The sequence below is a fragment of the Neoarius graeffei genome, chromosome 17, assembly GCF_027579695.1.
Source record: "Neoarius graeffei isolate fNeoGra1 chromosome 17, fNeoGra1.pri, whole genome shotgun sequence".
In the NCBI taxonomy this organism is placed as follows: Eukaryota; Metazoa; Chordata; class Actinopteri; order Siluriformes; family Ariidae; genus Neoarius; species Neoarius graeffei.
In genome coordinates, this window is record NC_083585.1 from 54,257,978 (window position 1) to 54,273,212 (window position 15,235).

The window sequence follows — 15,235 nt, forward strand, 5'->3', positions numbered from 1 at the left end:
TTTTTCAATAGTCTTCAGGGAGTGGTCTTTAGGAATCAGCTCAAAGTGCTGTTTTGGAGAAAAACAAAAATTGTACACGGTTGAAAGGATGGGTTGGATAGCCTTTATTAAGGCCATGAAAAAGCCGACTTTTGTATTCCTTATGTCCAAGATGCCACGGTTAAATCCAGATGACAGATGCACGTCCGCATGCTGCCCGTGTCACCAGAGGGTTCCTGGAGGTCAGAATGTCCAAACCCTGCCATGGCCTGCGTATTCACCTGATCTCAATCCCATTGAGCATTATGGGATCACCTTGGTGTTCAGATCCAGAACCGTGTTCCTCGTCCCATGAACAGAGGTCAACTGATCCAGGCTCTTCAAGAGGAGTGGCAGGCCATTCCACAAAACAGGATTCGCCGTTTGATACGCAGTATGCGTCGCAGACTGACGGCTTGTATTGCTGTTGGTGGGGACAATACTCGGTACTGAAGCTGCAACTTTCCAATTACAGGGTTCCATTTTGTTCGGACTGTACATTATCAAAGCTCACAACAATTGTGATTTTTTGTTTATTCATCTCGAGTTAAATGTCAGTATATTGATCTGTAAGCTTCTAGTACATGATTTCATAGCTTATGAATAAAATTATTTTCATAAATGTCACCTGGACATTTTCATTGACTGTCAGTGTAAATTCTGTATTAAAATTACTAAATAAGCAAATGCGGGCGGCACGGTGGTGTAGTGGTTAGCGCTGTCGCCTCACAGCAAGAAGGTCCTGGGTTCGAGCCCCGGGGCCGGCGAGGGCCTTTCTGTGTGGAGTTTGCATGTTCTCCCCGTGTCCGCGTGGTTTCCTCCGGGTGCTCCGGTTTCCCCCACAGTCCAAAGACATGCAGGTTAGGTTAACTGGTGACTCTAAATTGAGCGTAGGTGTGAATGTGAGTGTGAATGGTTGTCTGTGTCTATGTGTCAGCCCTGTGATGACCTGGCGACTTGTCCAGGGTGTACCCCGCATTTCGCCCGTAGTCAGCTGGGATAGGCTCCAGCTTGCCTGCGACCCTGTAGAAGGATAAAGCAGCTAGAGATAATGAGATGAGATGAGAAATAAGCAAATGCCGTTACAGTCCATGAAACATAGGAAGTATGAGAAGAAAACAGTAAATCAGAAAGCTGCGCACGTAAAGCCAATTGGCTGCGCGCCATTATCTGCTGCTGGCTGTACTTCACTGCACACGCAAGGATTTCCATCAGTCCAACGCAAGTTACGCAAGTTACGTAATTGGCTTTACGTGCGCAGCTTTCTGATTTACTGTTTTCTCATACTTTTACTTCCTATGTTTCATGGACTGTAAAGGCCTCTGCATGCTCTTGCGACAAGGCTTTCACAGATAGCTTTTCGCAGACAGTTGTAATTTATCGTTGAGCGGGGAGTAATAGGCTGTGCGCGATGTTATTCACCGGCACAACGCAAGGGGGCGTGAAGTCGCGAAATCGCTAGGAGTAGTTGGTGGGTGTGGTTAGTGGAGCGTTTATCCTCCGGTTACTTATAATGACTAGAACTGGAGTCGTATAGATGTACGTACTTCCTCACTTCCTCGATCAACCACTCTTCGTGCTGCTCCATCTTCGCTCGTGTTTTTAAAAATGCCGGTCGTGAAAACAAAACAAACCGGGAAAGTAGGGAAGCGGAAATGCGTGTACAGCGGATGTAGAGTGGACCAATCAGAGCCCTCTTGTCTGCAACGCTGTCTGCGAGGCTTCTGCGGTGGTCACAATTTTTTGGGAGGTGCGCGCAGAGCGTCTGCGGGGGGGGGGGGGGGGGGGGGGGGTGTTACGCAGACGCCATCTGCGAGGACTGCGTTGTCAGCATAAATTGGCCTTAATGGCATTTGCTTATTTAGTAATTTTAATACAGAATTTACTTTGATGAAATTATAATAATTAGACACACCAACGCCCCCCCCCCCCCCCAAAAAAAACCTCATCAGATCTGCGCGATTCACACAAGTCCCCCAGACAACCGTGAAAAAGGCGCGCCGTTTGCATCCATGGATTATAAACTCCTCAAAACAAGCAGAGAATTAAGACGCGTTTTCCACCGAGCCAATCAGATCGCAACCTTTAAGATCCTGAAGCTTGTGCCAGAAAAATGTACAAAAAAAAAAAAGTCTTCCACTTCTGAAATATCAATCAAGAAACAATGAGGGAATAATCTCTCAGCTTCATCATCATGCAGAACTGAATCCGCGGATACCTTGAGCAGCTCCAGCCCGGCCCGAATGGCCTGCTCGGTGGGAACGCCTTCATCGTCGTCATCCGCTGTTCCTTCTATGGACTTGTTCACTTGTTTTATAAGCGCACTGCGGAAGAGAAATCATGAAGGAAGACGGATCATCAGACTCGGAAAGGAGGAAAAAAAATCCAGATGAGCGACAAGATCAATATTAGGGCGCTGTACCTGATCGACTCCGTGTCGATATGGACGGGAGCGATCCTCTCCAGTAAGAACTTCACCATCTCGAGGAAAGGGTTGCTGGGTTGTTTCGGGCTGCCCAGTTTTTTTGTGATCTCTTTCTGTAAAAATTCAAATCGACACGACCACAAGTCTTGGGTTAGAACGCAAAATTTAACGCGGGTAAAACAGATAGCGCTTCAGCACAGCGAGAACGGACTGACGCACGGATTATGGAGAATTTCTGAATCCCAGACACCTACACGACACAAGTGAGTGCTTGTTCAGGTAGTAAACACCTAGAGTTACGCCATTTTCAAACTCCTTACCTTCAAGTGACAGACTAAGTGGATGAGGAGTGAGAGAGGAAAAGAGGAAGAAAAAAACCCCACAACACAGCACGTGGATGCTGGAAATTTGCGAACCATTTCTCAATTTTGTACGTGCCTTATTACACAAACCTTCAACTAAAAACGTGCAAGTGTATGAAGTCGCTGAGAAAGCTCGTTTGGAAAACGGACTTCCAGGTTGGAATGCCAGGATATTCGATGTGTCTTATATCGTCATTTTTTTTTTAGACATTCCCGAAAGCGAGACTGCCTTTCAGATTTTCCAAGTGTCGGTCATGAAAAAATCCCCCCCAAACATCTGATTATTTTTGTTCAGTGGACCGAAATCAAATCCCAGATTTCAAATTTTATTAGGGTTTAAAAAAAAAAAAAAAATACATTACAATTAATGAATTTACAGCCACATGGCCCTAAATTCTCCACTATTTTTTCCTGCTTCACCATGACGCAATACAAGATACTACATCATGCATGACGTGGTGAGCTTTCCCCATTCGCTCAAGGCAATAAGGGATACAATTTTGAAACAGGAGAGAAAAATGGCGGACGTGAGTGTGCGAATGAAACGTGAAAGACCGACTACAGTAACGGAAAGCGAGAAGAAAAGACATTATGTTATATACGAAGGAAAGGAAATGCAACACAGGACCAAACTAATAAATATCGGTGGTCAGCGAGCACCTCGGTGTGATCAGCTGTTCGTTTAGCGACAGAATGATGGAACTGTCAGTGCACGCTCAAAGGTAAACCTGTGCTTGCGCACACAGACTTCCTCAGTCTGCTTGACTGCACGAAGCGAGCGATTTCATGCACATTATTTGCTTTAATCTCCTCAAATTAAATAACTTCCCAGCCACAGAATGGCCTGATATTTTGTCATATATTACAGAAATCAGTCCCCCCAGGATTCCGCGGGCCTTTTTTGTGATTGTTGCGGGCTAAAATGTCTGATGTTGCAGGGGGTTTTCCAAAAAATTGCAATGAAAGTTGCGGTGTTTGTTAGGTTTTTGCTGCGATTACATTGCGGGAGGAAGTGAAAGTTGCAAGAAATTGTTGCGATTTTCTCTTTTTGTGATTAAAATTGAGTGATATGTTAAATATTAAGTTATTACTGAAAAATTATTGATTAAAAAAACAAAAGACACTGAGAAATGGTCCTATAAACAACTTTACCAATATAAAAGATTACCAGGACTACAAAAATGCAGAAAAATAGGCTTTACTGATCCAAATGCACCTGTTGGTTCAAAAGTTAAAGTGCATAGAACCTCACAGCACAACATGAAGTTACCTTAAAATATAATATAAATGCCTCAGCTTTCATGTAAGAAAAAAAAACCTATTAATACTAGTACTGCGTGCAGGCAGTGTCTCCTGAAGACTAAATTAAACAATAATTATAAACTAATAAAATAAATGGCTCAGGCTTCATAGAAGAAAAAAAACAAAACTATTTGAACAGAATCTCACAGTATGATGCTGAAGCTGCCTAAACAATGGAAAATAAAATACCATTTTGGCAAAAACGTTGGCATCCATTAATTTCTTGTATTAAGTAAAAAAATAACGTAACGTGCGCACAGTCCTTCACTGTAAACGTAACAGAATATAAGCCTACAGAAACACTGACTCGCACATGCAGTGTTGCCAGATACTGATGACGTTTTCCAGCCCAAAATATGTTCAAAATCTGCCAAAATGCACTTAAAACCGCCCAATCGGGCAGGAAACCGCCCAATCTGGCAACACTGCGCGCATACTGCTTCTCTTGAACGTAGGAAGTAAGGCGGAAGGTAGTTTGGCGACGTCACCTCAAGACAACACCAACGATTGGTCAAATTTGCGGGAAAGTTGCGGTGATTGGATATAATTGCAACACCACCCTGAATTCACAGGGATTGATTGAATTTGCGTTGAAGTTGCAAATCGCAACATCGCGAAATCCTGGAGGGTCTGAGAAATAAACATACATCACAATGACCACATTTCAGAGGGAACTAAATTTCACCGATTTTATGAAATTGAAAGCCCGTCTAGCTTTAATAATAAAAATAATTCAAATTCCTTTCTTCAGTAACTTATGAAAACTTCAGGAACTATTCCCCCCCCCACCTTGAGATTCTTTCAATTTGGAAACGGGAAACTCTGGTCCAAGTCGTAAACTATAAACCGAGCCGTATGTTCAATCCATTTAATTTAACTGAAAAGAAAAGAACAACCTGAACACATAATAAAGTTAAAACTTGGCGTTAAAGAGAAAACCACCACATGGTCCTCCTTACCACGCAGACCTCGGCCTGTTTGCAGGAACAGGTCGGGCTGACGAGCGTCTCTAGCTGCTTCCTGATCTTCTCATCCTCCTCCAGAACCTGCGCCAGCTTCTTCACAAAGTCCTGCGCTTTCCCCGGATCAGGCAAGTTTCCTAAAAAAAAAAATCCAAAAGCATAGACAGAGCAGTGCAATCACACGGTTCCTACTTTATTCTAACACGATACACAAGGACGAGAACAATGCTTGGCTTACTTGTAATCACCATGACCTTTGAGAAGACCGCTTTGTTGTAGGAATCCGACTGAAAGGAAGAAAAGTCCGTTTCAATTTAAATGTCGAGCACAAAACAGAACGGAACATGACAGTGCATGATTTACTGCCATGTAAAACAGAGAGCGCATACTTTAGGCTGTTTAACCAGATCGAGCAAATCTTTGACATGGTGTCGGAGCATGTTCTGGCACTTCCACATTTCATTCAGGGCTCTGGAAAGAGAAGGGGAAAAAAACAAACAAACAAAAACCCCAAAAAACGTTAAGCAGGGTATTCACACTTCAGATTCATCACCATTCAAACTGTTCTGTGTATTCATTTGGAAAAAAAAAAAAAGTGTGTAGTAAACACTTCATACACTAAAGTAGACGGGAAATACCTGATAAAGCATTAAAGTGCATCAATACTGGTCATGCTTACAACGTTAACCGTGACCATCGGTTGTACACGACTTTTCGTGATGCATTGTGAGCAGGGCTGTGTTGAAAAAAATCGATTTTCCGATTCTGAATCGATTTGCATATTATTTCCTGAAGATCGATTCGTACGTCCAAAGATCGATTTTTTAAATTACATTTTTCCTGGTGAACTTTAACCGCACTCATCGCGTCATTGAATTTGCGCAGGCGCGTCTGGATGCAAACGGCGCGCCTTTTGGCGGATGCCGCCTTTTTCACGGCTGAATTGTGCAGATCCGATTTTTTTTTTTTTAGGGGGGGGCGTTGGAGTGTCAGAAGAAAACAGTAAATCAGAAAGCTGCGGACGTTTGCGCAGCTTTTGCGCAAACGTGCGCAGCTTTCTGATTTACTGTTTTCTTCTCATACTTGTACTTCCTATGTTTCATGGACTGTAACGGCATTTGCTTATTTAGTAATTTTAATACAGAATTTACTTTGATGAAATTATAATCAGACACTCCAACACCCCCCCCCAAAAAAAAATCGGATCTGCACGATTCAGCAGTGAAAAAGGCGGCATCTGCCAAAAGGCGCGCCGTTTGCATCCCAACCGCAGGCGATATCATTACTGCGAAAAGAAGCTGCCTTACTCCTGGGCATGTAAATGAGCTCCTTTTTCTGCACCCAAGTGATGGCAGTTGATGGACAGTTTACCCAGTCTGCCTCAGGTCAAGTTTAAGGTCCAGTCAGAATTTATTTTTGTGTGCACTTTAACAGGAAACAGCGTTTTTATTTACAGTCTGAAGTTGAAATTTAAGGTTTATTATTTATTTAAGTTTAAAATTTAAGGTAAATTTAAGTTTAAATGTCCTGTTTACATGTTCGCACTTTAAAGGCAACTGAATGTTTTATAGTTTTTATATTTTGAAGATTTTACACAAAACTGAGAGACACTTATGTTTCCTCAGGTGCTGTATCTTTGGTTCTTACTCCAGGGTGTCTGCAGGCTTGAACAAGTTCAATTTAAGACTTTTTAAGACCATAGCAGGTTAAATTTAAGACTTGTGCAGCACAAAAAAAATAAAGAAAATTGGGAGAGCCTGAATTACTTTCGAAATAACAAAATGTATCATCATTCACCAATGAACTCATTACATCCCTCGGGTGCGCTCTTGCATTAATGAGGAACTAAGTTGCAGTGGAGCCAAAGACATCCCGCAAATCACTTGAGGATGAGGCGTTCGATTCCGTACGGTTTGCGTGTTGTAACGTTACAGTTTGCACGGAGTTAGCTGATACACCGTCTCGAGATGTGCTAGGACCTGACAACGGTGAACAAAATTGAGTGATGGCATGCGATTGTTGCAGACTTTTATGGGCAGCCTGGCGCTTCTCCGCTTTCGCGTGCGATTCCAGTGCCTTTACACCCAGGGTGCTGAGTTTGAGTGTTCTTTTGCACAATGTGCAGTATGCCTCAAACGGATTGTTTGGTACACGTTTTAACCAGTCTACGAAATCATTGCGTTCAAGCCAGCAGTCGTTAAACTTGCATTTGCCCATTTTGCTACAAACCATGACAATAGGGCTGTGCGATATGGGAAAAAATGAATATCCCGATACATTTTCTCCATTTCACGATATATGATATATATATATATCTCGATATATTTAAATCTCCTCTAAAGGACCCCATGAAATCTAACTTTTACTCTTTACTGTTTTCACTACAATCCCTGCAGATTAAATAACATTCTTGGTTAACTTTACAGGTGGTTTTCAACAACACATTTTACATTTTCATGTTGGTGATTAATCACAATTGAATTGAAATAAGACTATTTTTATTCAACAAAGATGTGGCACAAACTGCAAAAACAATCTTGAAAACTGCAACAAATGGCCCTTTTCCACTACCCTTTTTCAGCTCACTTCAGCCGAAACGCGAGCCGTGTCGGGCTATCTCAAAACAGCACGACTCCGCTCGCTTCAGCCCTGCTCAGCCCCCAAAACTCGCACGGTTTTGGAGTGGGGCTGAAGCGAGCCAAACCGAGCTGAGTGAGGCTGGGGGCGTGAGCAGACACTCCCCTGCGCGCTGATTGGTGAGGAGGAGTGTCCTCACATGCCCACACACGCCCCGCGAGCACGCTGGGATCTGTAAACACCGTAAACCCAGAAGAAGAAGAATTACGAATTACGAGAATTTCTGGAGCCTTATGCGCCTCGCCTCATCTATACGCTCTTGCCAGTATCTGTTGGCGTTGTCGGTGACAACAAGCCACAGCACCAAGACCAGCAACACTAACGACTCCATGTCCTCCATGTTTATTGTTTCCTATCCGGGTCGTGAGACTACTGCTTAAAAGCTCACTGATGTCACTGTTTGCGCTGCTTAACGACATCACGTGACGTCCACCCACTTTCGCTAACTCCACCCAATGTGTCCACCCACTTCCAGCCAGCACGGTTCAGCGCGGTTGTAGTCGAAATGCAACTCCAACAGCCCCGCTCAGCTCGACTCAGCACGGCACGGCTCAGCCCGACTCAGCCGCGTTTGTAGTGGAAAAGCGGCAAAAGGGGCAAAACAATACAGAGCTGCTCAGAGCTCAAACCAATAAAGTGCAAGCTCAACACTGAGAAAGACATTTAGCCTAAATAAGAAAAGTGCTCTTTCATTAAATTATTTTAAAAAATAGATCTCCAAGCTATTAACCTGACGACTGAGAACCACTGGAACATTCACAATAGAGAGAGAGAGATTGAGGGAGAGAAGAGAGAGATCTGCAAAACATCATTTTTCTCTTTGCACACTTTTGAACTGAATGTTTTCTGGCTCTGCCCCTCAGATGTGTAGAATTCTGGTATCGCCTTCTCTGTAAAATGTCTGCGACCAGGCAACTCGTATTTGGGATCGAGTGCGTTTAGTAATTTTTGGAAGCCTGGTTTTTCCACTATACTAACTGGGATCATGTCTTCAGCAATGACGTTAGTGATTTCATCCATTATAGCTCTCCATCTCTGACTCGTTTTCTCATATGGGGGGGCTTTGGAGAACGAGGCCGCTATGGTCATTTGTTTAGCTTGTGGGGGGTTTTAGCTCATGGGCAAGTAGTTCGGAGTTTAAGAGACTCTTCATACTGTACCGGGTGAGTTTTCAGGTGATGGAACATATTTGTAGTGCTGCTGCCTTTCGTGATGACAGGGTTTTTTGCACACTTTACAAACTGGCATTTGCTGTTCCACGTCCTGCTCACGATATCCAAAAAATGCCGGATGACTGACCCCTTACTACCGTATTTTCTGGACTATAGAGCGCACCTGTATATAAGCCGCATCCGCTCCATTTTTTTAAAAAAATTTAAAAAAAGATATACAAGCCGCACCGGGCTATAAGCCGCAGATATCTATGTTGAAAAATTAGATATTTACTGCATGTACAGAACGATTTTGTACTGTAAATGTACATGTATGTACCTGAACAGATTCTTTCCGAACAGTGCCTTTTAACACGGCAGCAACTTTGCTGATTAAAACGGAACAGAACCAAGAGAAAATAACCGGTATTTATTTACCTTCATTTCTCCTGTGTTTGAAACCACAAGTCACTTTAATCATCTTCGCTGGATTTGAAAATAATTACCAGTTAGTAATTTGTCGTGCGTGTTCTATCTGCTAAAGATCTGCTAATTCTTCTTTGCATTGATTTTTCGTCTATCTTATTTTTGATTCTACTTCCGGTTAGAGCGCCCCTAGCGGTGGAAGAAAAATCCACAGAATAGCCGCACCTTTGTATAAGCCGCATGGTTCAAAACCTAGGAAAAAAGTAGCGGCTTATAGTCCAGAAAATACGGTAGTTCTTTGAGGAACCAATTCGTCCGCTTCCATTTTTAATTTGTCGCTGAAATTGACAGAGCTTACACGGTAGCCTACGCAACACCAGCAACTGCACGAACTGAGTCAGCGCTGTAAACCGGAACCAGGAAATCTTCCGCAGTGTTGCCAGATACTGCTGACGTTTTCCAGCCCAAAATATGTTCAAAACCCGCCAAAACGCACTTAAAACCGCCCAATCTGGCAACACAACCGAAACTAGAAAATCTTCCCGGAAGTTCCTTTCAGCACCGAGATGCTAACCAATCCCGGGTGACATCTACCGTAGGTGCTGAAAGGAACTTCCGGGAAGATTTTCTACGTGCAGAATAATTCTGCACGTAACCTAGGTCTTAAATTACCCAAATGATATTTTAGACCAACAGTGCAAAATCTCTCTGTATTTTAGACTTTTTTAGTCCTAAAATTGAAAAATGTGTAATTTTAGACTTTTTTAGACTCCGCGGACACCCTGAATGACGTAAAAAACAACGCAATGGAGTCGTGTCCGAAATTTTTCCTCCCATATTTTATCAATGAGCTCACGATGGAGTACTCTATATAGTAATTCCCGAGATAGTGAGTAGGGAGTAGTGAAAGAGTGGCTGATTTCGGAAAACCCCCCCGCACGTAAAATTCACCTAACATCAGCTATACTGCACAGCCACTGACCCCGGCTATCCCCCATAATGCATTGCAATAAACAAGTGATGTAGTTATGTTTGGGGGCTGTTATACAAAATGCAGGAAATGGTTCCGTCCGAGACACCAGAATTGTAAACTCCGTGTCAAACAATATCTGGACTGCCGAAATTCATAATTAGAATATCTTTCCTACGTTTATATATTTATGAAAGGAGAACTGAAGGTAAATTTATCAAAATTCTATTTCTCATTTTATTAAATATCGGAATGCATTTCTGATAGCTATTTTGTCGCTGCTATAGCAAGTTATGAGTGTTTGAAATATGCTCTGTAATATATCAGTCCATATGGCAAAGCCATGGCTGTAAACGAGATTCGTTGAGAGCTGTGCGAGACATCGTAGGACGGAAGCAAAACGTACAGCGGAAATCAAAGCGACCGACATCTGCCAACGTTGTCAAAAGACGCGCGCGCCCTCTTTCGAATGCTGACGTAATCAAGCCGGAAGTTTTGTTTGTTTTGATAGCAATCAGGAAAGTTTGAAAAAAGTAGGCAGTAATCGTCATTTAAATTCGTTTTTGTGCAATACTTCGTTTGGAAAACAGTTTTCAAAATGGCGGCACTGACACCTGGCTGACACTTCACGTTTCAAAGTCTCGCACAAGTCTCGTGAAGATCGCGCGGATAAGCGACGACTGCCGTGGACCAAACGAACTAAATTCAACATAGCTAAAAACCGAATAGGCCGATAAGTATAATATTTAATTGCAATTAGTTGCCAATACGAGTCACGATATAAGGTTACTAAAACTGAAAATGTAATTGAATTAAGAAATAAAGCAAGTTTAAAAATGACTTCAGTTCCCCTTCAATTTATTATTGATATTTCACAGAAAATATCACATTTTTGAATTTAAAAAAAAAAAAAAACTGTACTGTGTTATATTTATTTTCCGTGAATCTGTATTCCGTAAGCGGTGGTGTAGTCAAACAGGAGACACAACCTGGCAATTTTTTATTCATTAAAGTCAATAACGATGTCATACTTTTTTAAAATCCGTTTATAGTTCCATGTAATATGTCCACAAAACTGAACAATTCACCAACAGTGGAGACTCATTACATAAACATATCTTGTAAACCCATTTATTATGAGTTGTTACTATAGAAACGACAACGTTAACGTGATAGAAACCTAAAATGTGCCTTGTAGCTGGCGCTGCTGTTTTAGAAGAAATTAACCAACACCTTCTGACCAATCGGATTACAGTGAACGGACTGTAGAGAAGGAAACGTTGGACTTACTTGACTGCGTTAGAATCCAGCGTAGCATACAGGTAATACAGACACTTCATCCGTTCTGCAGTCTCCAGGTTATGAGGCACCATGTACTGGGCAAAGATTCGCTCCACAAGCAATCTGCAACAAGATCAGATCAGGAAGTGACTGACGAGCAATAGAGCGACAACAGGACACATTTTAAACGCTTTCTTCCATCGCTGACGCACACAGTAACTGATGATTTAAGTTCGGCATGAAAGTACTTCAAATCGGTCCTGCCTTTCAGATTTTTCAAGTGTAGGTCATAAAAAGAATTTTCCCGACACACAATTATTTTTGTTCAGTGGACCGAAAGCTATTGAATTCGAATCACAGACTTCCAATTTTATTAGGTTTTTTTTTTTTTAAATCAAACAATTAATTAATTTAGACCCACATGGCCCTACATTCTCTGCCATTTTTTCCTGCTTCACCATGACCCAATACAAGATACTACATCATGCATGACGTGGTGGGCTTTCCCCGTTTGCGCAAGGCATTACGGGATACAAATTTGAACCAGGAGAGAAAAATGGAGGATGTGAGTGTGCGAATGAAACGTGAAAGACCGACTACAGTAACGGAAAGTGAGAAAAGACGTTATGTTATATACGAAAGGAAGGAAAGGAAACGCAGGACCAAACTAATAAATATCGGCGGTCAGCGAGCACCTCGGTGTGATCAGCTGTTCGTTTAGTGACAGAATGATGGAACTGTCAGTGCACGCTCAAAGGGAAACCTGCACATGTGCGCGCACATACACACACACACACACGGACTTCCTCTGTCTGCTTGACTGCACGAAGCGAGTAATTTCATGCACATTATTTGCTTTAATCCCTTCAAATTAAATAACTTCCCAGCCACAGAATGGCCTGATATTTTGTGAGATATTACAGAAATAAACATGTATCACAATGACCACATTTCAGAGGGAACTAAATTTCACTGATTTTATGAAATCCAAAGGCCGTCTACTTTTATGTCTACTTTGAAATTATGATTTCAAAATCATAATTTACGTGGATTTTTGCACTCTTTATAGCAGTGTTGTAGTCGAGTCCGAGTCCAGTCTTCAGTCTCCAGTGTTCAAGTCCAAGTCATTAAAGAAAATTTCGAGTCCGAGAACAAGACTCCACCCGCACCATTTGACGGTGGCTGTTTCAGTGCTATTAACATTAGCTTGTTCCTGAACAGGTGAATGTGCTTCTCTTTATCAGGGAGTGTGAAGTATTCTGTCAGAGATGGTTGGGAGACGGATGTAAGTGCAGATGGTGTGTTTATTAATACAAGTGAAGACGGTAAACAATCCAGAACGGCAGGCAAAATCATAAAACGGTGAAACAGGCGATGGGTCGAGCAAGGCACAAACAGGCTACTGTAGACTCGGCAGAACCAAAGATGAGAAACAGGAAATCGGGGATCAGGAACCCAAACAAGGAAATAAGGCTCGGTAATGCATCAGCAACACAACTCAATACTTCGCAAAGTAAGTGTGTTTTCACATTGGCGTGCTGATTGCGCCTTAATCCTGTGCCAGAGTCCACTTGGCACACGTGCTGTCCACAGCGCACCCAAGAGTCTCTCTGATGCACGCACCAAGGCATGCAGGTGTGACACTCTTGCGTGAAATTACTACAAAAATTAATGTCGATATAAATATCTTATGCCACATTATTATGGCATGTTACAAAAAAAGAAAAAATCCAAGTCTCCAATGTACGAGTCTGAATACATTTAATGCACGAGTCAGAGTCATCAGTGCTCAAGTCCTTGTCGAGTCACGAGTCCTTAAAATTAGGGCATGAGTCAGACTCGAGTACAGTGGTATGCAAAAGTTTGTGCACCCCTGGTCAAAATTGCTGTTACTGTGAACAGTTAAGCAAGTTGAAGATGACATGATCTCCAAAAGGCATCAAGTTAAAGATGACTCATTCCCTTTATATTTCAAGCAAAAACAATTTTTTAATTTCATCTTTTACATTTTCAAAATGACAAAAAAAGGAAAAGGGCTCGAAGCAAAAGTTTGGGCACCCTGCATGGTTAGTACCTAGTAACACCCCCCTTTGGCAAATATCACAGCTTGTAAACACTTTTTGTAGCCAGCTAATAATCTTTCAGTTCTTACCTGGGGGATTTTCACACATTCATCCTTGCAAAAGGCTTCCAGTTCTACAAGTTTCCTGGGCTGTCTTGCATGCACTGCTCTTCTGAGATCTATCCACAGATTTTCAATGATGTTTAGGTCAGGGGACTGTGAGGGCCAGGGCAAAACCTTCAGCTTGGGCCTCTTGAGGTATTCCATTGTAGAGTTTGAGGTGCGTTTTGGATCATCGTCTTATTGTAGGACACGTCCTCTTTTTAACTTCAACTTTTTTACAGATGGTGTGATGTTTGCTTCCAGAATTTGCTGGTATTTATTCGAATCCATGCTTCCCTCGACCAATGAAATGTGCCCTGTGCCACTGACTGCAACACAACCCCAAAGCATGATCGATCCACACCCATGCTTCAGAGTTGGAGAGGTGTTCTTTTCCTGGAATTTGGCACCCTTTTTTCTCCAAACATACCTTTGCACATTGTGGCCAAAAAGTTCTATTTTGATTTCATCAGTCCACAGGACTTGTTTCCAAAATGCATCAGACTTGCTTACATGTTCATCTGCAAACTTCAGACGCTGAATTTTGTGGCTCGGACGCAGGAACGGTTTTCTTCTGATGACTCTCCCATGAAGGTCATATTTGTTCAGGTGTCGCTGCATAGTAGAACAGTGCACCACCACTCCAGGGTCTGCTAAATCTTTCTGAAGGTCTTTTGCAGTCAAACAGGGGTTTTTATTTGCCTTTCTAGCAATCCAACGAGCAGTTCTTTCAGAAACTTTTCTTCATCTTCCAGACCTCACCTTGATCTCCACTGTTTCTGTTAACTGCCATTTCTTAATAACATTACAATCTGAGGAAACAGCTACCTGAAAACACTTTACTATGTTCTTGTAGCCTTCACCTGCTTTGTGAGCATCAATTATTTTATTATTCAGAATGCGAGGGAGTTGCTTAGAGGAGCCCATGGCTGTTGATTTTAGGGACAAGTTTGAGGAGTCAGAGAATTTATACAGCTTTGAAATCTGCATCAATTGACCTTTCCTAACGAAGAATGTGAACATTCTTTATGCCTTTATACCTTTATGCCTTTTGGTGATCAGTTCATCTTCTGCTCACTTAACTATTCACAGTAACAGACATTTTCAGTAAGGGTGCCCAAACTTTCGCATGCCACTGTACTACAAGCCTGGATTTTAGTGTTATATTGAGTTTAAATTTTTTTTTAAATGACATGTAGAGCATTTTGACGACGTCCTGATCCAGAGCCACTTCTTTAGTCTCCATCAAAAACACCTCCTCGTGCTACTTCACTAGGTCTGGGACTAAAAGCATCATTGAGAACACTCTGAAAACCAGTCATTTTACAGACCCCTTCGCAGTAAACGTCATTCATACGTAAGCGGAAATTGCGCACGCAGCCTGGACCCAAAAAAGACTCAGAAATGCCTAGTTGTTGTGTTGTCGGGTGTCAGAATCATAGCAGTGATGGGGTTAAAATGTTCAGAATTCCAGCAGGATCTCACCCATTCAAAAAAAAAAAAAAATCGCCGACGTCTATGGCTACAAGCCATCAAA

General features: G+C 42.2%; 1 protein-coding gene across 2 annotated transcripts in view; it reads right to left on the reverse strand.

The window, feature by feature from the left end:
• Positions 1-15,235, reverse strand: part of pds5b (PDS5 cohesin associated factor B) — a 157,270-nt gene that overhangs the window by 51,585 nt on the left and 90,450 nt on the right. For both annotated transcript variants that reach the window (XM_060897739.1, XM_060897738.1), the window contains exons 13-18: positions 11,544-11,657; positions 5,459-5,540; positions 5,308-5,356; positions 5,067-5,206; positions 2,441-2,556; positions 2,237-2,342 (exon numbers count right to left, since the gene is read on the reverse strand). In XM_060897739.1, the coding sequence (XP_060753722.1) occupies positions 2,237-2,342; positions 2,441-2,556; positions 5,067-5,206; positions 5,308-5,356; positions 5,459-5,540; positions 11,544-11,657 (607 nt within the window). The remainder of the gene's footprint in view (positions 1-2,236; positions 2,343-2,440; positions 2,557-5,066; positions 5,207-5,307; positions 5,357-5,458; positions 5,541-11,543; positions 11,658-15,235) is intronic.